The sequence below is a fragment of the Drosophila sechellia genome, chromosome 3R, assembly GCF_004382195.2.
Source record: "Drosophila sechellia strain sech25 chromosome 3R, ASM438219v1, whole genome shotgun sequence".
Classification (NCBI taxonomy): domain Eukaryota; kingdom Metazoa; phylum Arthropoda; class Insecta; order Diptera; family Drosophilidae; genus Drosophila; species Drosophila sechellia.
Window position 1 is genome coordinate 6,141,316 of NC_045952.1, and position 25,421 is coordinate 6,166,736.

At 43.1% G+C, this 25,421-nt stretch overlaps 2 protein-coding genes across 2 annotated transcripts in view; one reads left to right on the plus strand and one right to left on the minus strand.

The window, feature by feature from the left end:
- LOC6614234 (zinc finger protein rotund) overlaps positions 1 to 13,817 on the minus strand; it is a 29,679-nt gene extending 15,862 nt beyond the window's left edge. Inside the window, exons 1-6 of the mRNA XM_032722016.1 lie at positions 13,018 to 13,817; positions 11,907 to 12,446; positions 7,051 to 7,152; positions 5,756 to 5,795; positions 3,745 to 3,795; positions 3,256 to 3,536 (exon numbers count right to left, since the gene is read on the minus strand). Of these exons, the coding sequence (XP_032577907.1) occupies positions 3,256 to 3,536; positions 3,745 to 3,795; positions 5,756 to 5,795; positions 7,051 to 7,152; positions 11,907 to 12,446; positions 13,018 to 13,431 (1,428 nt within the window). The 5' untranslated portion in view covers positions 13,432 to 13,817. The remainder of the gene's footprint in view (positions 1 to 3,255; positions 3,537 to 3,744; positions 3,796 to 5,755; positions 5,796 to 7,050; positions 7,153 to 11,906; positions 12,447 to 13,017) is intronic.
- A 1,817-nt stretch (positions 13,818 to 15,634) lies between these two features.
- LOC6614235 lies at positions 15,635 to 15,997 on the plus strand. The gene has a single exon (XM_002038644.1). It carries the CDS (start codon positions 15,635 to 15,637, stop codon positions 15,995 to 15,997), a length of 363 nt encoding a protein of 120 aa, XP_002038680.1.
- The last annotated feature ends 9,424 nt before the right edge of the window (positions 15,998 to 25,421 follow it).

Below are 25,421 nucleotides of genomic sequence, written 5' to 3' on the forward strand. Positions count from 1 at the left end.
ATTCATGTATTATATCGGATCACATTTTAATGCCCGCCGCCGCGCCACTCTGCATGTGTGCGTGTGTGTGTGTGTGTGTACGCGAGCGTGTGCGGAAAACATTGCCTACTTGGGGGCGCGAGTTAAAATTGTTTAACAAATGGCATGACTGCAATGTATGTGAGTGTGCGTGGCTTGTTTGTGTGCGCCTGCATAATTCGCGTGCAGTTTTTGCTTTTTTAAGACTTTTTAGCCTATTTTTATTGTTAATTAAATGAGGGGAATAACAGACACAGTCCACCGAAGTGCAGCATGCAAGTGAGCGTGTGTGTGAGTGGGCCGCGCTCGCGTGCCTGTGTGTGTCCGTGTGTTTGTTTTGATGTGCGCAACAAATTTGTACAATTTTTCTATTTTTGTCGGCAGTTTTTCACCCGCTCGGGCATTTTCCGCTAGTTGTTCGCATGTAATTCACTAATTGATAGTGTGAGCTTGCCCCAAACCGCCACGCCCCCTCCCGGGCGCGCCCCCCGCCCCGCTGACCACTTGTGTAATTGTGTTAGTGCCTGCCACACATGAGCTCACACAAAGTTGAAAGCGCAGCAAAGAATAATGGAAAAAAGTAAATGCAAATGTCAAACAAAACTAAAAAATTGCAGTTAAAAATGGTAGGAAAGCGGAAAGAAAAACTGAAAACCAGAATCGCTCACCAATACTGGCACAGCGTGGTGCTAATAATAAGATAGGGTAAAAATCGCAGCGCACTTTTGCGTTTATTTCAGTTAATGCTGCACTTTTTTGCCGCTTTGCTAGGCGTGTTCTATAATTTTATGTAAGCTTTGTGTCGGTCGCCCCAAACAAGTGGGCGCGGCATGTGGTCCATAAAAAGTTCCCTTTTTCCGTATTCTTCTCGCCGTTTTTTGTGGATAAGACAAATATTTTGTTGATGGTAAAAAAACTTTAAAAAATACATGTCCGTGATTAATTTTGTTTTTAAAGGATTTCAATTACAATAAGGACTTTCCTTGGGAAAACAAATATTTGCGTTGAGCTTGGAATGTTATTTGTGGAGTGTTTTAAAAAGCCTCAAAATATGCAGGGAATGCTGTGGGAAATAATTAAATACAGAATGCATTTTTCCGTGTTGGACTTAATGGTAAGGTCCTAAAAGCTTAATATTTTTTAGTTCTACGCTTCATCAAAAAGTCTGTATTCAATAAAGGCTCTTAGTTACTTATTTTAAAAATTATTTTAAAATAATGTGTGTTTTTCATTTGTCCTCTGCGGCAAAAGAACCGAAACAACCTCCTGACATGCGCCCCGAAATGGTGAACATAATTTTTGGTCAGCTGAAAAAACGGGTTGGAAAGAGCAATGCTGTGGCCCCCATCCCCGAGCCATCGGAAGAGGATGCATGGGAAGAGCAAGAGCAGAGCACACTAACATGATAGGCTGGCCGAAACTTCCACACACTCTCGCACTGACACACGAGAAATGTGGCCAGTTCCAGTTCAAAAGGTACAAAAAAACTGAGAGGGGAGCTGCTGCAGGACTTTTTTCATACGTACATACGAAAGTGCCAAGTGTAGTAATTCCAATTGAAGCTGGACTGGGCAACAACAAGCCGACTGCCAAAGTCCGGCAGCAGGAGCTGGATCGCCCGAGAAAAACAAAAAATGCGCAGTGTGGGTAATTAAAAAAGTAGCAGCAGCCGCTTTTGAGCGTAGAAACGCACTAATTTTCAGTAGTGCAGCTCACCCATACACACACACACATGCAGAGCCGAACAGGGAGTACATGTATGTGCCAAAAAGAAGTACAAAATTGACACACTCACACAAGGACGAAGTACACACACACTAGCACGCATGCAGAGGGGCAAGAAAAAACGGAGAGCGTAGCATACTTTTAGGCATGCTGCTATTTCACTTTGTCCCGCACAAATGAACACCTCCGTCCATGTTGGCCCTCTGGCACCCCTTCGGCACCGTCACCCCTTGGCAGCCCACCTACAACCCCATTCTACACCCCCTTAATCACCCCTTTTCTGTGGGTGTGTGCGTGCTGGCACCGCTCATCAGCGCTGCAAATGTTGTTAGCCTCGCACCGCAATTTGCGGGCATTGTGGGTGTGGCATATCAGCCGGACACATCATTCGTCCAAAAATGTTTGTTGTCAATACTGCTGTTCTTCGAGAATAAAACCAAAACCGCGGAAATAGTCTACTTAACATAAATTCTGGAAGGGAATACTATTATCGGAGGTTCACAGGTGTCCTTTTGGCTATGGTTGAACGAAGTTTCATGTAATATTCACAAAATCGAAGCGAATTGAAAGTGAGCCCAGACAAGATATCTCTGTTGAGGATCGGCCCACCGGTATGGAATCTCACGCATATCGATGACCCACAAGGATTCTTGGACAACAGCTCTCCTCTGACAGCTGGCACCTGCCCCGGTTCAGGCCACAAATAACCGTTAAAAAACAATAAGCTCAATTAGCAGCAATCAACGCAGGCCGTGGACGCTGCACAATTGACATTTTACGAGCAACTGCAGCTGTTGGTTCAGGGGTTTTGGCTTGGCTTTCAGCCACGGCTTGAGTGTCAATGCAAGTGCATGGGGAGCCGCGAAAAAATGTGAGAAAACGAGGCAACATGATACGAGCCCTGGGCTATATGCACTGAAAAACATATCAAAAGATTGAACAAGCTAACAAAAATAATCCAAAACACTGTTCGAATTTATTGAAATATTGTTGGTCAAAAAAGCATGTCAACTTTTGTTGCCAGATATCACTAAAACTTTACAAGTTAATAGATTATTATCTGCAAGTAATGTGTTCTTTTTTAAACCCAAGTTTCTTCTTATGTTCTCATGTTGGGCTTAAACATATACAACATATTCATTATAAAAGTAGTCAAATTCTAGATGCCACATTCAACATTCTTAGTTAATCTTTTTTATAAACGATCTTAATAAATCTGCATGTGGGTAATGAAACGATTTTCCCTCAGTGCCTTTGAAATTCGAATCTTTTGTCGAGCTTAATCAAGTGGAAAATTGTAAACAAAAGCCGATGCCTTGCCGGGCTCTGCCAAAGCTTCGAATCCGATTGGACACGATCCCCCTCGGTCACCCAATCTTACGGTCAACTGGTTCCTGCAGCGCCGTCGGCTCCGGCATAATTTAACAGTGGCCACCCTTAGCCTTGAGTTCCATTGCCAGCAGCAGGCATTTATCGAGGTATGAAAATCGAAACGGGCGCGGATGCACTCACCTGGGGGCACATTTTGCACTGATACTTGCGTCCACTCCCTCCGCCGGTGGAATGTCCACCCGCCATCGAGGAGACACCGCCGGGTCCGCCCATTTTGCTGGCATTGATCGGCTGGGGCACCACCAGCAAAGCGGCCGCCGAAGCAGCTGCCACCGCCTGGTTGTGATGGTGGGCGGCGGCGACGGCGTGGTGGGAGCTGGCGCCCAGGCTGGAATTTCCACCCACCGAGGCGCCACCGCCTCCTCCGCCAACTCCGTTGGATGCGCCCAGACCCAGGCCTCCTGCAACAGAAACAAATGGAAGTCGGTCAGGTACAGAATGCATGGGCACTAAACAGTATTAAACATTTGAATGGAAATGCAAAACATTTAAAACATTTGAAATATATTTATGTTTTAAATGATCTATAAAACAAAACTGAACGGCATCGATGTTAATTTTCTTTAATAATTTTCCCAGAGCAGGTCATCCCCTCAACCATCAACTCACCTTGTCCGGTAACCGCATGATGCTCCAGACGATTGTCATCCAGAAAGTGACCTGCAAAGGCAATTGAGTTGTTGCATTTAGTTGTTGTGTGTCAGCGTAGTGGCGCCACGGCTTGGGGCAGCATTAGTGCTGCCCCACGGTTGTCCATCAAGTTCTGGTTCGGTCGACGGTCGTTTGGCGTCCGTTGAAGTTGCCGCCGCTGACGTTCACTCACGTTGGCCATGTCGCCACCTGACCACCTGAGCAACCCAGCTCCTGGCTGCCTGCTCTTTTTTCTAATTAAACTGAGACATTAGTTGGCCGCGCTGATTGCCACTGGGAAATCGCCCGAGGAGTTATGTGAAAATAGTTGCGCATTTGCTCGGGCTTTAGAATTTTTTCCGCGGCCCATTTGCGTGCAAAAATTGTGTGAATCCGTTAATGAGTTTGTCTGCCCGGCTCGATGGGCTAGGGGGGCGTAAAGGGTTGCCCAGGATTTCGGGGTAATCATCTAATTATGAACAATAAGCACAATAAGCGCTGGGTAAATTCCTCTGTAATCCGGCTTAGACAAACGAACTGAACCGAACCCAAGCAAACCAAAACCAAACCGAATAGCTCGGTTTCTGGGCGCCCCGCTGCTATGTCAAAAACATTTCTCTAATAAAGCATTTGCAGATAATTGCTGGGGCCGGTCCTCCGCCACTTCTGTGTTAATTACACGAGAGCTGGCCAGTGGCGCCAGCCGGAAAGTTCAGCTAATGAACAGTGGCCTGGAAGCTGAAGCTCTTCAGCGGCATTTCAAATGGACGACCGGCAATATGAGCCGGGCGCACCAGTAAAAGTTGCCTTATTGTTAATTTGTACAAGCAGAGTATCCGATCCGAGTACATCTACATCGAAGCTAACAATGTGGCCGATCGCTATCGCAACAAAGGCAACGGCAACAGCAACAGCAACCGTAGCAGCAACAACGACCTTATTGGCCAATTGCCTAGCGTTGACATTATCGCTCGGCGATCATTGCCGCCAACGTCAACGCCAACAAGCTCTGGGGGTCCAGGTCCAGATTGCAGGCTTACCTTTTCTTTTCCTTTACCTGGCCGGCCAGCCATCCGGATGGAAGTTGCTGCCGCAACTGCGCCTCCAAACAGGAGCGTGTTGCTGTCAATGTTGCTTGTTGCCGGTTGGTAGTTGCAAGTTGGCTGTTGCAGCAGCAGCAATTGCGCTACCAGCGAGTCAGCCAGGCTAAAATGTTGTTTGCATTTTAGGAATTTATGTAAACATCTTGTAAGCATTCTGCGACTGTTGTTGCTGTTGCGGCTGTTAAAGGACAATTTTGGGCTTATTTCTCTGCACTGAGAAAAATTAGAGCCAGCTAATCAGTTGGTAATAAAATATAAAACTAATAACAACTTATCTAACATAAGTGCAACCTTTGAAGGACTAGGACCACAATGAATTGCTTAATTACTGGATTTTAAATGGATTTACTTAGATATATTAGTTGTTTAGTGACTGTTACTTTTATTTAGCTAATTGAAGATTTTTCTATGGAATCATAGAAAGTAGAATTCGCTGTGGTGGTCTATTTCTAAAAGTATTTATAAACAAATTCTTTAATCTGCTGATATAAAACACCCTCTGTTTGAACAAATTAGATCTAATTATTTGTTTATTAGTGTATAAGGACATGGCATTAAATTTAAATGGGGATATGCATTTGTTTTCAGTGTGACACTCCGTGGGAGTATGGGACCGGAGTGCATTGTCTTAGCGGCTTTTGTTCGGCGGCCCGCACGCGTTTTCCAATTTAGCTTTTGCATTCTTCGCCGAGTGAGTTTAGATCGGTATCTGGGAGATCTGCGGTTCGCGCGCCGCGATCTGAATCTTGGAAATTCGTGATTATCGGTCGGGCTGTTTTTGTGAGCAATTAATTAACAAGAGCATTGTTGTCAGTCAGGTTCGGTTCTGGGCAGATCAAGTGATCTGGTGGCTGCTTGGGATAGGTCCGCTGCTGACGGTGACTCACCTTTCTGCAGATTGTTGTGGTGGTGGTCGTTCATTTTGGTCTGAAAGGGAAAGGAGAACACGGATTGGCATTTAGTTAATGCGTCACTAGGCGGTCGCAGAAGTTCAGCGGCGTGGAAGAGCCAAAAGCAATTCAGTTAATTCGATTTGCAATTGAAGCTTCTAATCTGGCCAATCCACGGTAATTGCTTGTTGTCTAATGTCAATTCATAATTATTCCACACGCATTTAATTAACCCCATCAACGCAACATTATTATCAAATATTCATTCGCAAATGTGCAAGAGTGACCCCGCATCAAATGGCCATAAAACAATTTGGAGCGCTGTCAAAAATATTTATTCATTACACAAATTTCCTAATGATTCGCCGCACGGCAAATCGCATTACAATGTCCAGCGAAAAGCGAATGCAGTTTTCCCTGTGAAAATCACGAATAACAAATGTTTTCGCCAGCTGTCTGTCAGGGCGATTCAAAGCTAAACAAGCGATAAATGAATTGAAAAGCAATTCGAATGCGTGACAAAACCAACAAACATTTCAGATACATCAGCTCCACTGACGCCAAATATAAATAAAAATTCTAACCGCCGGCCAGCGAGAGTGATAGATTTGGTAGAAATGGCAATGGCAATGGAAAAAATGTGGAGTGTGGAAAATAAGGAAAAGAGTTGTCTAAAAAATGCCACCGCTTTCGATTGCATGTAAATGCCAAATGTGGGTTAAAATCCTCCAGCCAGACATGACCTAGGACGACCGACGACCCGGCCTCCGTCGTCATCGATGCGATGCCAGAAAAATGGAAATCGAATAAAATAAACATGGCCCGCCGGCTGGGTCAAAAAATAAATGCCAGCCGGCTTTTTTCTAAACTATTTCCATATGCTTAGGTCGGGGCGGGGAATCCCCGAATGCAACAAGAATATATAAATACAAATATTGCAGCGGCGAAACAAAAGCAAAATCTAGTCTGGCTTTGGCCAGACACAGTGGGCAATGAAAGTAAATAAGCGTGCTGGGTGGTTAGATGGGTGGTTAGATGGTTGCCTAGATGGGTGGTTGGGTGGCTGGCGGGCTGGATGGATGGCTGCCTCGATGGGTGGTGGAGGAAGCGGAGAGCAAAACAAATCCAAAACGTTGGCGGCACGCGAGCTTAGAATTTGTTTTTATTTAGCCCCTACCAACGGTCGGGCCATAAAGTTATGCCAGTTTGTTTTACCACCGTTCGGATACGGATCTATAGATAAACATGCTATTGCCACAGCGAGGAGCGTTACCATTTAGCGGCCCACTTACCTCGTACTCCTGCTTCAGGGACATCGGATGATGCTCGCTGGCATGCTGATGACTGCGCGGCGTTGGCGGCCAAAGATTGTAATCGCTTATGTCTTTGGCATGCTGTGGTTGTTGCCGGTTGTTTAGCGGTTCGGATTCGTGGTCGTGTGTTTATGGCCGTCGTTTTGTTGGTCGATTACCCACATTGCACAGGACATGAAATAGAAAATGTATATCAAATTTTAGTGGGGCTTAAAAGCCAATCATTTCACTTTCTAAGGTGACACTGAGTAAAACGAAATGGCATTTTACAGATTTTATTATTGAAAACAAGCTGGATCGTAGCTCTTCATGGATCCTGATTAGTATTACTTAATGTGCAATAAATATATTTTAATATGGCAATTACTATGACTTTGTTTGTGTTTATGTTGGCATTGGTAATTAAATTGCATAAGAGAGATAGTTAATTTAGCCAAATAATAGTGGGTTTCTTAGCTCACTATTGCATTTCACTAACTAACTATTAACATTTACAACAATAGCCAAGCGTTTTCAGAAATATATTGACCCCAAAATGTTGTGATCCTGTTGCGTAAAAAGCAAATTTGTCACTTAAATAATTTGTTTTAGGACAAGAGATAAATGCCTGAAAAATGGAATCGATCGGATAACTGATTGTGTGACCTGAAATTCAAATCCACTTGACTGCATCATTTTTTTAAACACTTGCTACAAAATAAAAATTCAGAGCGTGCCTAAATATAGTTTGTACTCTTGATCCATTGTAACAAGATCTCCGCTTGTGATGGGCTCAGCAAAAAAATGGTGGAAAAAGGGCCTGCATGAATTGGAAACCGTCAAGAAAGTCGAACAAAAACAGAGTTGGCCAACGGCTCGAAATACTAATGCAAATAAATGTGAGTGCCAATTGAAATAGAAAACCGCGCTGCACACAATCGAGGTGTCAAAGCGACGGCGATGGTGAATGTCGACGAGAGCGACAAAAGTGCGGCGGCTTTTGGTGTTGGCCCAACTCAAAAACGTGAAAACGCAAAAAATCGGAGCAAAACAAAGCAGGCCAAAACGCAACTAAAAAAGTGTTGCATAGCGCAAGGGGAGTTGGCCACTGTGTGATAGGCCCACACACATGCGGGTGTGCGTGGGTGTGAACCGCTGAGCTTTAGCTTTGTTGCTTTAGTTGCCTTTCCTCTCTCACTCTCTCTCGCTATTGCTGGCTCCTTTTGGCCAACTCTGCACCGCACCCACTCCCTGCAGTCATGACTAGTTAGTAGGAGGGCTAAAACGAACACAGGAGCGGCAAAAAAGCGCGCAGAGACAGACACACACGCACAGACGCAGCTGCTGGTGCTGGTGCTGATGCTGATGAAGATGACCAGAGCCATGGACATGGCTGTGGACATGGACGGAAGTCCACTCTAACCAACAGCCCAGCACCAAATACAAGTCCAGCAGCAGCGACAACAACAGCAAAAGCAACAGGAAGGCGTCGCTTGGCCCACTCCCATTTTCCATTTCCGCCAAGTTCGGTTTGCAGCACGCAGCAAAACTGGACAGGATAAAAAAAGGAAGACATTTGCGAAACGCAAAAAAATGACACAGCGCAGCAGCAGCTTTCTCTTTCGCCTCTGCTGCCGTCTCGCTCTGAAGCTTGAAAAAACGAACAGAGCGGACAAAAACCAAAGAGTTTCTAGAGGAAAAAAATCAAAACAAATTTTTTAACCCCTTCGCCGGGCAGCTGGCAGCGACGTCGGCGTCGGGCGCGTTGGGGGTGGGGAAGATTGGGTGGCTTAGCCGCCTCTATGCAGCGTTAAAAAGTGCAAAAAATTAGGCGGAAAACGTTAAAACATTTTTTCTCTTTGCAATTGCACGTCCTGACCATCCGACAGGACTCGCCAGGACCCCGAACCCAGTCCCCAAGCGTGTTTTGCACAATGTAGCAACCTTTGACGGGGGTTTTCGGTCCGGCTTGGTCTGGTCCGACTCCTCCTCATCCTCGCAAGACGCTTCGCCCGCACCCCTTCACCTTGGCTTAGCTGATCCTGCCCTGCCCCTCTACCTTGTGCATTCCATTTTTTATTTTATTTCCTTCCTCTTCACATCTTTTTAGTCATGTTGCCACTGTCTGCTTCTATTGATTTTTTTCGCATTTAGTCGCTTAAAAAAAAACTAAATTTCTGCTTTTTTTCGTGTCCAAATGTTTGACCATCCGCACTTCTGTCTCATTTCTGCAATGCCCTTCGCAAAGGTTAAGACAGCTTTGCAATCCAGCAAGGACATTTTTGGGCATATAAGCTTTTAGAGATGTTTTCCAAGGTTTTATTTTTTTAATTTTTCAAAATTGGTTATAAAAGAAGGAGAGATCTTGAACATAGATCGTATTATAATTAATGTTAATGGATGCTCTAAACTCCGAACAAATTCTTTAAGGGAATTTGAATCTTCGGCTATCCGTCGATACCTTCACCTCTTGCCAGGTTTTTTTTGTCGCCAAAGTGCAGCGGGAGCTCTGAGGTTACAATATGTTGTCCCCGGTTCTTGTTGATTTCGTTGCTACACAAAATTGTGTCCAACTTTGTTGCAATTACTTTAAAAAATTGAAGTTGCTTGCGGTTTTGGCGGTTCTGCTTTCCGTTCCATACTATTTTTTTTTTTCGACCTCGTACCAACTCCGTTCGCAATTCGACGTGCCGTGACTGGCCCCATTCGTCAGTTTTAGCCTGGGATACGAAATCGGACTCAAATCCAATCGTGGTTGGGAGCCAAAGAAGTAAGGGGTGTGGAGCGCGACCGGGTTGTTTCACTTCGCTTTTCAATTTTCACTTTTTCGTTGACGGTTCTTTCCTCTAATTGAAGCGTAAGTATTAATTGCAAAGCTTTGTTTTCCAACGCGCTGCGGTTGGCGGTTTCCTTTATGCGGCAGAAGAGCTCGGAATATGTTTTAAGGATATATAATTCATTCGCGACTAACTAATCTGCTTGCATTCCGTGCTTTGGCGAAAATTAAGTGCAAAAATAATTAATGAGATCCCCTACCAACTTGGCACCGCTTGTCTCGGCCATCTAATTTCGCTAATGCAAGTGACAACGGCAGCAAAAAATGCTGTGATTGTTGACGCAGCCAGTTGGCAAAGGGCAGATGGATGATGGCGAAAGGGATGGGCGACCATTGTTGAACTTTAAAAATTAATTAACTTCGAATATCCTTTAAGAAGCATGCGGGTGTAGCAAAGTTTTAAATGGGTTTCGCCAGGACTCGCTAACGAGTCCATTCAGCGGGGCTGCCGGGCTGGTTTGGGGTGGAGAGCCAAGGTGAACCTTTCTGCCTGGACACGTCGTCGTCCTTGGAGACAATCACTCTCCATTCAAAACAATAATTTCGCTGCTCCTTGAAAAAAGCGTTGGGAAACTCGCTGGAGCTCAATGAAAAGCAAAAAGCAAGAGGAAAACAAAGAAATCCGAAGCAAAAAAAAAAACTGGAGGGTGAAAAACAAGACCAATAAAACAATGTTTAACGCGTCGCGCAAAGAAAAACTTGTTTACATCTTAAAAAACGCACAAAAAATGCAAAGAAAAAATTGTACGATTTTTTACACACCGTGGCACGCGAGCAGAGAAGAGCAGAGAGTTTTGCTGGAAATTCGCAGAAGGAGCAGAGGCAAAAGCAAAAAACAAAAAAAGGTAAAAAGGTCGAAGGAAGGGGAAACTCAAAAGGATTTTTTCAGCGTCGCGTCTGCTTTGAGAAATGGAAAGGGTTAAGGGTTCGGGAATAGGTGGAGTTGGCCCGAAGTTTTGCACAGTGAAAGTGCTGGCAAAAGCGGGGGTTGGGAGTTGGGGGCTGCGATTTAGGGGTGGGCTCCACCGCTGCCCAGAAGAAGCGCAGCAGATGAGCTGCTGGAAGTGAAGGGGTGTCTGGCAAAGCACTGGAAATGGCCTGACCTGAAGCTGAGCTCCATGGCTAAGGTCGTTGTCTTTGGGCAGGCATTAATTCCTTATTTTTAGAAAGCAGTAAATACTTGCGAAACTTTAATTGTAACACCAAAATCAAAGACAATTAAACTTAAAGTGCAGACAAAAATTGATAGAATTAGACTGCAGCCAAGACTCCCATTTAATTTCTACAGGCAGCTATCACTCATTTAATTCACTTAGCCGGACAAGTTTGCTTGCATATTAATTATGGCGCAGCTTCATTGGTCTCTTGGAACCACGACTGCAGTGAAGTAGAAAAGTTTTCCATGCTCTACTTCCCCCTTCTCCCAGCTGCAACCCACTGGCTTTATCTCGGAAAAGTTGCTCCATGACGAAGAAGACTGCAAGACGAACTTTAATGACAAGTCCAAAGTTTGTACACTGTTACAAAGCAATACTTCGCCTTAAATATATTTAATTACCGAAAGAATTTTATTATAATTTTTAATTTAAAAAAATCCGAAAGGATTTCATTCTAATTTTTAATTTATTATTTTCCGGCTTAGTACAAACTGTCTGACACAATGTTGTGCAATAGTAACTTATTAGGAAATGGAAAAAATGTTCTTCCAGTTTTCGTAGTAATCTTGCTCAAAACAACCTTATCTTTTTGTCTAACATACTTTTTATGTGAATTAAATATAATGGGTATGGATAAGAATTAAAAGTCATAAGATCAAAGATCAAATTTGTAGACTGTCACACAAAAAGCATGTCCAATTTACTTAAACTGATTATTGTAGTTTTAACAAATGATTGTTAGTTATCGCCAAATAAGTTAAGACCTGTGATAGTAATTCGGTGTAGGCTGTCGATTTTGATTTTTCAAAGTGTGGCTAAATTTTGCCCGCCCCCGTGAATCCAGTTATCCAGTTGATACTCACGTCAACGTTCCCGTTCCACATGTAGTGCATGCCTACGGCGCCAGGATCGTGGTGCGTCTGGCCGGTCATGTGCTCGGCCATCACGGCGCTCATCCAGTGGACCAGACCCTGGGTGGGATTCTGGCCCTGGACGCCGCCGATCGGCATGTTGGCAGCGGCGGCGGCGGCGGCAGCGGCGGCCACGGCAGCGGACGTTGAATTCGAGTTAAGGTTGTGAGCCGGGTTGGGATCGGAGAGGGAGTTGGAGGTGGGGTTCTGGCCGGAGTTATTCTCCTGACTTTTGCACGTGGCAGCGGTGACCGCGTCCGGTTCTGATGGTGGTGACTTTATGGAGCTGCCAAAGTTTGAACGCGTCTGTGATGCGGGTTGGGCTTGATTCAAATTAATTGCGGACACTGAAGTCGCTTGGGTGGCGCTCGCCTCGTTGGGCGGAGTGGGTGGTGTTGTTGGGTGGTTGTTGTTGTGGCCGTTGCTGCTATGACTGACAACCTCGTTGTTGTTGCCGGTGGACCACGAGTAGCCGTTGTTGTTGTGCGGCTTCTGCAATGAAAAATGGTTTGTTGTCTGTGTGAAAAAGGGTTTCGTCAAACATTTAAAAATATCGAGTTGGCAATGCATTAAGCATGAAAAAGAAACGAGTTTTTAATGGAATTCATACCGTATCGTAAGAGTCGTTATATTTTTCTACCTTCTAAGCATTCCGCATTCATTGATGATAAAGGAATCAATCAATACAAATCAAAGGGTTTTAAACATATTGAGAAGATAACAATTCCTTATCCAAAGATTCACTGATAAATCAATCAATTCCAATCAATTTCCATATAAAGTAATGATGATACTTTTGAGCTCTTAATTACTCCTCAAGTGACCGTATAATGTCGTTTAACTAGTACTGATAGAAACATTTAGTCTCATGCGACAATTAAGTTCTAATTGTGGGGCAAGGACTCTTATTTAAGGGTTACTTCGTGTGCACACGAAGGAAGGGCCGACACAGGAAAGCCTTGTTTTATTTGTACTTATCTGCATCCCAAAATAATCAAAATTAAACCCCTTGAAATCCCATTTATGACCCCTCATTTACTTCCACACATATTCCCATACTAACACTCGGCGTTGGGTTCTCTGCGATGATGGGTTTCTGCTCCTCATGTCCAACGTCTTCCGGCGCCCCGTTCTCCTGGTCCTGCTCTTCGAGCTCCGTCTTCACTTGACCATTCTCCGGAGCACAAGCGGTTGCCGCAGCTGCCGTGGAAAAAAGCAGTTGGCGACCTGAGGTGGGTGACAAACTGGGGGCGGGACTGGGCGAGGGCGTGCCGGCGTAGAACTTGTGCTGCTGTTGCTGCTGCAGCACGGCGCTGGCGAGCAGGCTCTTGTAGAATTCGGCGGGCATCAGGAAGGGCGAGGGGGCGGGTGTGCCGGGCGTGGGCGGCCCAAGGGCGCCCATGTAGCCCCCACGCTTCAGCTGATCCTTCAGCATGTCCATGTCCGAATGGCTGTATTTGCCAATGAGTTCGTGCATGACAACCAACTTCGGTGGAGCCCAAATGTAGGCAGCGCTTTTCACTCCTCCTGCTCGACAATTTCACTTTCGAACGGGAAAGCCCCCGCTTACGGCCGTGTATCTAACTACAGTTTGTTTGATTTTCCACACACACAAACATTTCACGCTGAAAAAAGTGGGCGGAACAGGAAACAAAAAGTTTGCAACCAAATCTGATGTCTTTTTATTTGGGCTTAACTTTTATTTCATTTTAGATGGCGGGAGCGGAGTGCACTTTAGAAACTTTCCCCGCTCTTTTTTAGATGCACACTAAATTGAAACAAATAGAAATGATTTGCCACCAGAAACTTGCCAGCGACGACCTTGAAAAGTTTAGCTGGCTGCCAGTTTGCTATTTTTGGAGCATTTTTTTTTTGATTTGATTTTATGGTTGTGCTACTCGTGATGGACATCTGTAGCAATCCTTTTTAGTTGAATATGCTGACCAATTTGTTTTTTTCGGCTTGATGTTTTGTTTATTGTTTAGTAAACACTTTGTCGGTTCTCGGCGCTCGTTGTCTCTGCGTTTTGATTTATTTGCTCAGCTGCGGGGTTTTGTTTACTTTTCATCTATGATTGTTTCATTTTGTGGCTGGAGTTTAGGTTTTGTTTTGTTTGTTGCGATTTCCACTAGGTGGGGTAGTGTTAAGTTAGTCGTCAAGTGGTGAGTTTTTATTCGCGTTTTCCGGTATATTTATTGTGAATTCAATTTCTCAGCAGTTTGTTATTATTTAAGAGATAATTTTTTGGTTGATAAATATTTTATTTATTTATTTAAAATACTAAGTAGATTATTTTATTTGTTAAGAGCGAAATATGAATATATTGCACTTGTATACTAAATGTAGTTTGCACTGGGTGATAGGAACTTTGCGTTGCAGTTGAATTTTACACTTTTGGGAGTTTACATGATTTATCCTTATTTTTGCACTTTCGTTGAGGAACTTTAATCGTAAAATCCTTTATTTAACTTCGCGTTAACATGGCTTATCTTTTTTTTTACTTTTTCACATAAAAAGGAACTTTATTCAATGCCATCGTGGTGTTCAATGACATCCTGGTGTTGGCACTGCTTTGGTATTGCGTATACGCCTCGTTGACCGGTGTTCATATTACGTATACGGGGCTTAAAGCTGCAGCTAACTATGTACCGCATTTTTCCTCATTTCATGCTGATAAGAAAAGATTTGAGAGTGAGTGCTTGCTAGTTGGTCTCCCGGGTGAGCTTGTGTTGGCTTCCGTCCGTCCGGCTGTCCGCCCGTCCGGATGTCTTGTCCGTGAGTCCGTCTACGTCTCCGTCCGTCAGCGAGCGTGGGATAACCTGCAACAACTGAGGAGCCCAACTGGAAGCCAAAGTGCAGCAGCTCAAGGCAAAAGAAAATGGCGAGCGCGCGCGAATGTTTTATACATACAAGTCCGCACACATACACTCTCACACACACACACAAACATGAAGGAATATGGTGTGTGTGTGTGTGCGTTAACTGAGACTCTTGTGTGTTGTGACTGTTTTGTTGCTCCTCTCAACCTTCCTCCTGCTGCAGTTTTTGTTATTTCTGCCCCTTTTTCATTTTATAATTCCCCCTGCTCGCTCCTTTTTATATGCACACTGCCCGTTATAAAGACATACATTTGCAGTTTCAGCGCGCACTGCAGCATTTTCTTGTAAGAAAAGCGAAAAATGGGGAAAAATAGAAAATAAAGCTGAATTTGCGCGACATGCGGCAGATCGGGGTGAAACGGACAGGAGCGGCAGATTGGGTTTCTTTTATACGGTTTGCTCATGTTTGGGATTTTTATTATTTTGATTTTGGACTCTAACCACCTTTTAAAATATAGTAGTACTTTTGCAAAGCTGGTAAGCACTTAAAGTTAACAGAAGTTTCAATTATTTATTGGATGTCCTTCTGGGATCAGCTATGATAAGAGTTGTGACCTATTTTAATAGTTAAAGATAAGCATAATAAGCTGAATAGGATCTTTAGTTCTTTTTATAGTGAACAGATAATATTTATATAGGGTCTTCCAACCTAACCAAATATCGATAATTGAAGAACGCTTTAGTCGTTTAAGTCATGTCTTTGTCCTTAATATAATGGATGTCAGTAGATGTCAAATATGTACAAATTCATCCCCAAAAAACCAGCCCGGTTATCCTAATTGGAGTTTTTCAGCCCTCGTCATGATGCGGCGCCATCTCGCGTGCGGTGGCCGCAACTCTCGGCCGCAAAAGGACACGGACACGGTTACGGACGCGGATGCGGATGCGGATGTGGACACGGACACGGACGCGAGCGTGAGCGCGGCACCGCGACCAATAGATTTGGCCAAGCCCAAGCGAACTGAAGACAACGAGAGTTGCAGCCCGCCAAAGGCAACAAGCCCAGGACCACATGCAACAATCGCAGCTACTGCGACGCCGACTGCGGCTGAGACGCCGGGCGAGACTGCGACTGCGGCAGAGGCGGCGACTGGTGGAAAAAGGAAAACAGAAAGAGCGGAAGCGAGCTCCGGCGACTTATGGCCATGTTTGTTGTACGGGTAAGTAGCAGCAGGAGCTGTGGAAAGCAGCAGCGAAATGGCGCGCGCGAAAAGGAAACTCAAGAAGTAGAGCTCGGAAAAGCAGCAGTAACAAACACGCACACATACACAAACTCGGACATAAAAAAGCCAAGTAAAAGCTTATTTTTTCTTGCACATGAAGCAAAAAAAACGCCAGCAAACTGAAAGAAATACATTGCAGGCGTCGAGCAAAAAACGAAATAATAACAAAAAGTTGTAAAAGAAAAGCGAAACCGTGTGATGTCCTGGCACAAACACACAGCTACACTCGCAGCTACAAACACACAGATACGAGCAGAGCAATATGCCGCGACGACACATCGAAGAAAGGATAAAAACATTCAGCGCTGCCAGCTTCGCAGTCGGCGCCGCTGCCTCTGCCGGCGTCGCTGCTCGAGGATGACTGCGGATATATATCCTTCTGCTGCCACTGCCACTGCTCAACTCAGCGTCCTCCTGGCCCCGTTAACATTTCACGAGCGCCAATTTCTTTCCTTCATTTTGTTTATATTATTTCCCTTTTTCTTACTAGTTTTTCCCCAGCTCAGCTGAAGCCCGTTGTTTGTTTGTTACCGCTTGCTGTGCAATTTCTCTGAATGATTTTCTATTTTCCGCTGCAATTTTCCCCCTCAAGTTAAGTTTCGTCTGTACGGCAGGAAAAACCATTGAATAATATTCCCCTTGTTTGATCCAAGTAGATCAAAGAGTTAATTGAAAGATACTTATAGATCGAAGTTGAAAAGTGGGGGATCGAATCTTATTAAGAACTATTTTAGTTCTAGGAACCTGGATAGAAGCAAACTGAACTATATCTAATAGAATAATAAATAAATCTTAAAAGTATGTTATTGAGCTTGCCATGAATTATTATCTATATATAATTGTTCTAATACTTATGTATAAGTATATTTAAACCCCAATTGAATTGTTTCATTTTCTTAAGCCATAATATATATATATTCTGGAAGACTTTTAATCTATACTAAGATAGACTTTCTAGCAACGCTCGTCTAAGCCGATTTGCTTATAAGAAGTACGAGGGACCAGTATCAGTACCCTTTAAAAAGCGGCAGTATCAGCGCGGAGGAATTGCATTTGCAGCGCAGCCTGCGTCGCAGTCGGCGTCGGAAAAAGTGCAAGGCGTCGGATGGGGTCCCCAAACTAAATCCTGTCCAGGAGCATATGTTTTTATGTGAATGTGCTGGCTGCTTGGCTTGTTTTCTTTTTATGTTCAAGGATTTCCAGCTGCCCTTTGCTGGCATTCACGCTCACACATACACACACATGTGTTTGGCTGTGTGGGCGAAATGTCCTGATAAGCGGAAGGAACGTGCGTCCATTTTGCATCGCCAGCAGCAGAAGGAAATGATATTGCCCTTTAAGATGCATTAAGAGCTTAGAAAAGGTTTGCAAAAATGGTTTCGTCTGGGTAATTGAAATGCATTTCTTCGAATTTCTGCACACGAGAAACGAATATGAAATAAATTGTAAAAAACTAGCAGTTCAAGGCATATTTGTAAAGCAAAATATCTGGAATGCTATGCAATTAAAAAAATTAATCAATCAATATTTTGATTTCCTTAAATGATTCAACTCCACAGGCTGTCATCTAGCTCTTAAAATTCGCTGGGCCACCTGTTGATTTGCATTAATATCCTTTGAGCCACTTGAAGCCATCCTGTCAATCTCCATTAGACTGCGAAAAGCTTTGAAAGCCAGGCAATTATGGGATATCCTGTGCACGAACCAAGCCGACAAAAAGTGGTGTCCTTTGGGCAGCCTGAAAAAGCGACGCAAAAGCTTGAGCGTTTTCCTCCAAAAACCCACTCGAAACAAGAGCTCTCTCCTTTTTGCGGCGCTCTTGCTTTCCCCAAAGAGAGGAAGAGAGAGCTCTTTCTCACGCTCTTCGAGTTGGGGGCGTGTTTGTTTTCCTGTTTTTTACTCGCCTGCCACTTGTGTGTGTCGGTTTTTTGCCCTGCCTGGCTTTTAAGTGTTATTGGATGATTTTATGGAAATTGATTTGGAGCACGCCCACTTTCGGTGGTGAGAGTCGAGCCAAACAAGTGCAGCAGCTGCTCCAATGGGGATGCTAACCAGTAATTTGACATAATAACATTATCCATACACTGCTATAAAATTGGGTAGGAAACGGTAGTCGGATGGCTAAAGCATGGCAACCAACAGTGAGGTTTTTAAATATGAGCTTTGATGTTTTCTACTAAGGAACATTTTTTCTTTTAACTATTTTTTTTATGAAATAACGCTTAAAGTCTTCATCTATTTTATAAAAGAAAACATTTATCAAATGGCAAGCAATATCTCAAATATGGATACAAAATAAATATTAAAAAATTGGGCAAAACTTACAAAATATTATTAAAAAAAATGAAGTTAGATTTGGGTAGGTAAATTTCTCCATTTTCAGAAGTAATACCTTCACAATTTTTACACTTCTTCAGTAGAGTATACAACTATTTAAAAAACGATTTTTTTTCAATCGAAGATGTAACATTAGGATCATTATTATCTATATGTGTGTTCGGTGATGTAAACGGTCTGAGATCTCGAAAGCTATAAGAGCTATTAATTTGGCAAGCAGGTTTCCCCGATGCCCAAGAATGAAAACTCTCATTCTCACAAATGATAATTGAAGATTATCGGTCGATTATTTAAAATAGTTGAAATTATAATTACTATTAAGCATAAAATTACTAACATCAATAGCAGTATTACAATTCTCTTGTGAATGCTTTAGAAAAAGTTTCGGCCAAGAGTTGGTTCTTTCAAACCAATTATGCAAGAAGGTAACCTTTGTATCCTTGGAAAACGCATAGTAAATAATGTGCTTTTCATTTGATGTTTTTACACTTCTTGATGTAATGTAAAGAAACAGAATGACTTAGGAAAAAATGTATATTAACATGATAAATATCCTGCGATAAAAAAAAGTAAATGTTTTTATTTTTTTAGCTATATAAAAGTTTCCGTTGCATTCAAATAAAGTACATTATTTAAATGAAATAAAATAAAACCAGGTAGTATTTATATATTATATTAGCATAATAATGTAAACTTTTCAGTGCGCTTACTCGAAACGTGTGTTCCACGGGGCAGTCTAGTCCCAGCGCGTAATCCTCGACGACGGTTCCAAGTGAAGAGGGCTCGCCGAAGACCTGCTCGATCTTGATGGGCGGACTGGGCAGCAGGGGCGTGGCACGGGATCCTCCGACGGCGACGGCAGCAGCCGCTGCAGCGGCGGCGGCGGCGGCGGCTGCAAATGAGCTCTCGACAATTACTGGCGAACCCTGGCCGCCGGTGTGGCAGACGGGAATCGAGACTGGAACTGAAACTGGAACTGGACCGTTGCAGGGCGTTGGCGGGGCCGTGCATGGAGTGGGCGTGGCCGGGCCCTGGACATGGCCATCGTGGTAGGGCGTCACAACGAACGAGGGGTACGAGCGGAACTGGTGGTAGTCACTGTGGCCGTGCGAACTGTTGTGCGGATTCGAGTGAGGATGGTGCGCCAACTGAGGTCCCTTGTACCAGGTACCATGCATAATCATTTAAGCACCTTCGATTGGCGGTTGTGCAGGGCGTTATTCTAATTAGTTCCACTTGGGGGTTCGCTCGGAATATCTATTTCACGTTTCAATTAATTAACGCGCTATTTAGTTTAGTTTATTGTTTTATTCACTTTTAGGGGAATAGAGTCGCCTCTAGACTAGTAGTGAAAGAGTCATGTGGTTAGAAAGCAACTACTTTAGTCTATCCTCAAATCTGGACTGTACTGAACCCATTAGAAATGAAAGCGGTGGTTACCTATCTAAATAATATTTAACCACAATCGTGATGTGAGTAATGAGTTGCAATCGATTTGAAATCATAAATATTAAGTATTTATTGTAGTAATATTATAGTAATATTGAAATCAATAATAATTAAGGTATGTTTACGGTATAAAAGCAACATTTATGTTATCAATTTGTAAAAAAAAACGGTTATTTCCGTTTTAAATAAATTATGTTAATAATTATCAACGAACTATATTTTACTCTATGGACACTATTTCAATTAATAATATATATACTTTTTGGGTCAGCTTAACATGTTTTTCTCTAACTTTGTAACAAGTATCTAAAAACTTAATTCTGCAAGATGGCCTTATTGTCCGCATATAAAATATATTATTAGGCTAGTCTTTAAATTTTCCATAGACAATGAGTTACTCTCGTTGCTGCTGGGATTTATAGAATGAATTCGTTACTTTCTAACCATTCGACATTTACTTCTCAGAGTGGCTCGTGGAAATTCTCGCAATTATCGCGGTTGGGTAAGTGCATATTCCTCAATATTCGTTCACTTGCATTCACTCAGCTGATCAGCGGATCACAATAACTATTCAGGGGCGCACTGAAACACGTTTATTACGGCCTCGAACGCATTGACACTTGACCAGTTTCGACCCTTCCGAGGGCCTGGCTTGTTTTTTACCGACTCAGACGACGACGACGTGTGGTGATAACAATTTGCGAGTTCACTCCGCTCGATTTTTAATTGTGATACCGCGAGCTGGGGGAGCAGCTGCACTTGCGGAATGGCGAAAATGCATTGCACTTTGCGACAGAATTCTTCGCGGATTGGGAGACGCGGGCAAAAAAGACTGCAGACTGCAGACTGCGGACTGCAGAACGGAGAACGGAGAGTGCAGACTGCGGAGTGCACTTGGCTGGAACGCGCGCGAAAGTGGCCAACTGGTGGACAGTGGCCGAGTGGCCGGCCGTTTGGGCCAGGTTTAGTTTGGCTTAGCCTGGCTTGGACTTTGCCTCTGGCTTTGGCTCAGCAGAAGCGGCAGCAGCGAGCAGCACAAAAAGTAGCTGCCAGCTCGCAAGAATTCCGAACTCGAATGCTGAGTGCGGCCACGAAAAAAACATTCAAAAGCCTCGCACTCGCCGCCAAATCGCAGCATAGCTGCCCTCTCTGTCGCTCCACTCGCCCGCTCTCTCTCTCGCACTCGTGGCTGGCACGGCTTTGGGGCAGACGGCGACGCCTGCGCAACAGCTTTTTACTCCTTTTGCTCCAAAAGCAGCGGCAAAAAATGGTTCGCTCGCTCTCTCCCTCTCTCGCGCGGCCTCTCTCCCTCTCTCTTCGGGGCGATGGAAAAAATTGTTTGTGGTTTTTCCTTGCTTTTTGCTGCCGGGTCTCTTGAGCAACTTTGATTTGATTTCGGGCTTTTTGCCTGAGTGGCTTTTCTTTTCTCTTGACTTTGAGCATGAATGAGCATATTGCGAGTTGCATGCTGCACGTTGCACGCTGTTCGTTGCGCGGCGAACGGTTAATGCGGCACCCCGTTTTTATAGCTCAATCTTAATGGAAAACACGGGGGCGTTTAGGTGACGAGCAATGATGGTTCAAGTCCGCCACCGAAGATGGGATCGTTTATCAACAGTGTTATCAGGAAACTGGTTTCCATTTTATTGCTTAATCCAGGAACATTATTTTATTGTATTGTAAATTATTTAGCTACTTAGTATAAACTTTGAACGTTTCTGCTTTACCACCATTCACAAAAGCACCTTGATTTACTTAAGTTTCTAGTTTTTCTTTTTTATATTTATATTTTCTAATTTGATAAATACAATTGTATACTTGGTTCTTTTTTCTAGGCATTTTATTTGTATTAAATAATTTTTGAATTTTATTTCGTATAAGTTATAATATTATATATGTAGGTGTAAAGTATTAAATCGTAGTGTCAAAACTTTTTTATAAGCCATTTCTTCCTTCTTCATAATTGTAACTATTTTAATCTTGATTTTGCCATAATGTTGACCCTAGCACACCGTTCCTAGTTAGTATTTACATTTTCACACCCAAAATGAAGATAAGAGCATACATTAATTGCTTTCGTTCCGATCCCAAATGCATAATTTTGCGCAAAAGACAAAAAATCGCATCCGCAGACCATTAGCCCATTGACCAACTTCGATGGCGAACCACGCGTAGTAATGAGTTTTTAATACATTTAATATTCAAATTAAAAATCCGCAAAAACTACCAAAGTCAGTGGCAAAAACGAAACACGCTTTTTTGCCTCTAATAATCGCACATATTCATTTCAAGCGAAGCGATGATTCGGCGGTACTGAAAAAATTCCACTCATACGCAGTGTTGGCCAAGCTCAAGAGCAAGTCGGGAAAAAGCGGCGATGCGCTCTTAAAAAAAAACACCATAAAAGCGGGCAAAAAAGAGAGAGTGTGAGCGTGAAAGAGAGGGTGTGAGTGTGAGAGCAGGTCGGCACGAGGGCGAAGGCGGTGGAATTTTTATTGGAGCACTTGGTTTATTTCTTTTTTTCACTGCTCGCCCCTTGACTGGCATCTTTTTGCTTGTGCTTGCCGTTTTTTTTGTTAATTTTTCTTCAATCTTTTTTTTACTCCTGACAAGGCATGTTTTATGGGCACGGACATGTGTCACCAGCGGGTGGGAAAATGGCAGCGCATTTCGGCTGTGACAACTGCAACTGCCATTCCTCGGGGAAAAAGGTCAAAATAAATGAAATTAAAATGCAAGTGCTGCGCGTTTATTTAGTTAATCAATGCAATTGGCACATCCACCTGAAGACTTCGAGTCGATTGCACCCGTAGCAGTATGCCAGGAATGTTTGATCGCAATGGCAACGATGTAGCTGGCTTTTCCTCACTCAAATCACTGGGAAATGGCTGCGTTTAACCCTTGTGGTTTTTCCGAGCGACTGGGAACCTAATGTCCCGCAGTTTCCCTTTCAGTTTATCATCTAATTTGATTATTTCACCTGCTAATATGGCTCGCCTGCCGCAATTACATATTTTTTATGGTCTTCCATTTGTCGACTGCCATTTTATGCGCTTTCCGTGCCGCTTTTCATTTATTTGAGTGCAGCACAAATTTCCTTATCGCATTTCGACTGTCGCCGCTCTTGTTTGCACTGTCATCAATGCCACTTTGTATTTGCAGACAACCAGCCATTCTGACCGATGGGATCCATATAACTTTTAGCACCGGACTTGGAAAATTAACAAAAAAGACAAAGAAAAAGTTTATGTTTTTGGCGGCTTTTTTTTTAAGGAACTAAAAATTAACGAAATTTTTGTATAATATATATTAAATCTGTAAATCCGAAATATTTATTCTATTTAAAATCAAGGCACGAGATTTTTATTCTAGGGATTTGACAAATTTTTCAATAAAGTTTGTTTACTTATTTCAAAATAATTGTTAGAGAGCGTTATTACACACGAAAGTGGGATAAATGGGTAAATTCATGTAGTTCCAAGTAGTAAATTAACTCATGATAGAAAAAGCCAAACATCTTTAATGTTTTTAATAACAAAACCAAGCCAAAATGGAATGTAAAATAAAAGATCACGCTTTTTAAATACCTTCAGCCACCAACGATGATATAGTATATAAATAAGGCCGACATAACGACATATACAAAAAGTACATATATATTACAAAATGGCATTTAAATTATTACGTATTTATATCCGTTACTTGAAGAGTAAACGGGAATAGTAGTATATAACAGGTATAAGTATATATATATATATATATATATATATATATAATCTATAAGTATATATATTCTTGATCAGGTTCACTACCCGAGTGGCTCGGTCCATGTCCTTCCGTTCGTCCGTCTGTCCATCAGTGTGAACGTCGAGATCTAGTAAACTATTAAGGCTTGAAAGCTGAGATGAGACAGGCAGATTCTTTTCAATTTCTAACGAAATTTCAAAAGAAGTTTGAAATGTTTCCCTCGCGTTTCCTCCAGATGAGTGGCGGGAATTTGATAGTCGAGAAGCTCGATTATAAAGTGAAAATTTGTTTTTTTAAATGAATGTAATGAATGTTAATGAAGAACCATTATTAAATCCTTTTTTGTTTATAACATTATTTATTGAAAACATTCCCTATCAATATGATTCTGATGTATCCAAACGTAGAAGCAAAATTTCTTATATTTTTATGTCTTTTCAAGTTGTTATATTTTCTTATCCAAGAAGCACCAACTTCGACTCAAAAACTCAAATATACTAGAATTTTCTTTTCCTTTTTTTTTTATTTTTGGGATAATTTCTTTGGATAACACAGTTGCACGATCTGGAAAGAGAGCCGCAGTGTCGAACCGCAATGCAAAGTCCACAGCCAGTTGCATGATGGCGCACATTTATCGCCGCAAACCGCAGCGGAACAGATAACTGATGTGGCTGCAGATGCTGCAGTGCGGCGCCACCGACTCCAGAAGCCTCCGAGCGAAATGTCAAAATGCCAGCCAGAAAGCCAGAACCCGAGATGAGATAGTGGCAGAAGCAGCAGCAGTGGCAGAAGCAGTGGCACCACAAACAGGGTCCAGATAGCCGTCATGCTTGGTCATGGACGCCAAATGGTTGACAGACTCTCCCGACAGCTGCAATGGCGCAGGGGCAGGGTTTGCATGTGGCTTATGGCTGAGGGCTTCTGAACGGGGATCAGGGCTCCCGACCAAGTTGCATCGGGGGTCCGGAGAGGCTCCGCCTGTTTTTCAACCGCTTTTTGCCGATTGGCCAGAACGGCCAAGTGCCGCAGAGCGAGACAACAGGGCGCATGAGCTATGTTCGCATGGAGAGCGAGCGAGTGGCCACCAACTGAATGATGGCTCGAGTGAGACGGACTCACTGGCTGCCGAGTGGAAGTGGGACAGAACAGGGCTTAAGAGCAGACTTAAAGCCAGTCATTGTTAGTGTCTCTCTTTTGGCGACGCTCTCTCCCTCTCTGGGCCAATTCTGCAACACGTGTTGGCGTGTTGGTCTGCGTGCAAAATAACCGAGTTTTTTAGCCGCTCATCCGACGCGTATTTTGTTAATTTAATTAAACAAAAACGTTTTGTTTGTGTTTTTTCTTCATTTGTTGCTGCGCAAATGGTTTTTGCCCCGTCGCCGAGCACAAAATGAAATTGGAATCGCGCTCGTGCACAACTTTGAATATGTTGAGCTCTCTCAAATGGCCGCTGCCACCGATATTTCTGCTTTTGCTGTCGATTTTTGCCGTCTTTTGCGACATTTGCGCTTTTTGCGGCATCTTGTGTTCCTCCGATTGCTGTACATGTTGTATCTGCCGTTTAATGACTTGCGCCGTTAAGTTTTAATTGAAATATCACACATTTGACCACTGCAAATTGCTATTGTAATTGTCAGCTGGGTCTCACTGAGCTTAGGGAATTTATTGTATTTTCGAGTAGAAACATGCGGGAATTTCAAGCACATAATACACAAATAATTCACTTAAATATTTGCGTTTGTTTTCGAACACAAGACGTACTGAAAGTTGAATGTAACTCTGATACAATTTTCTTTTTATTATAGCTGAAAATAGGATATTGGTATTTTTAA

Coding starts and splice junctions, on each gene's coding strand:
- LOC6614235 (XM_002038644.1), top strand. CDS start 15,635: ATGATGCGGCGCCATCTCGCGTGCGGTGGCCGCAACTCTCGGCCGCAA.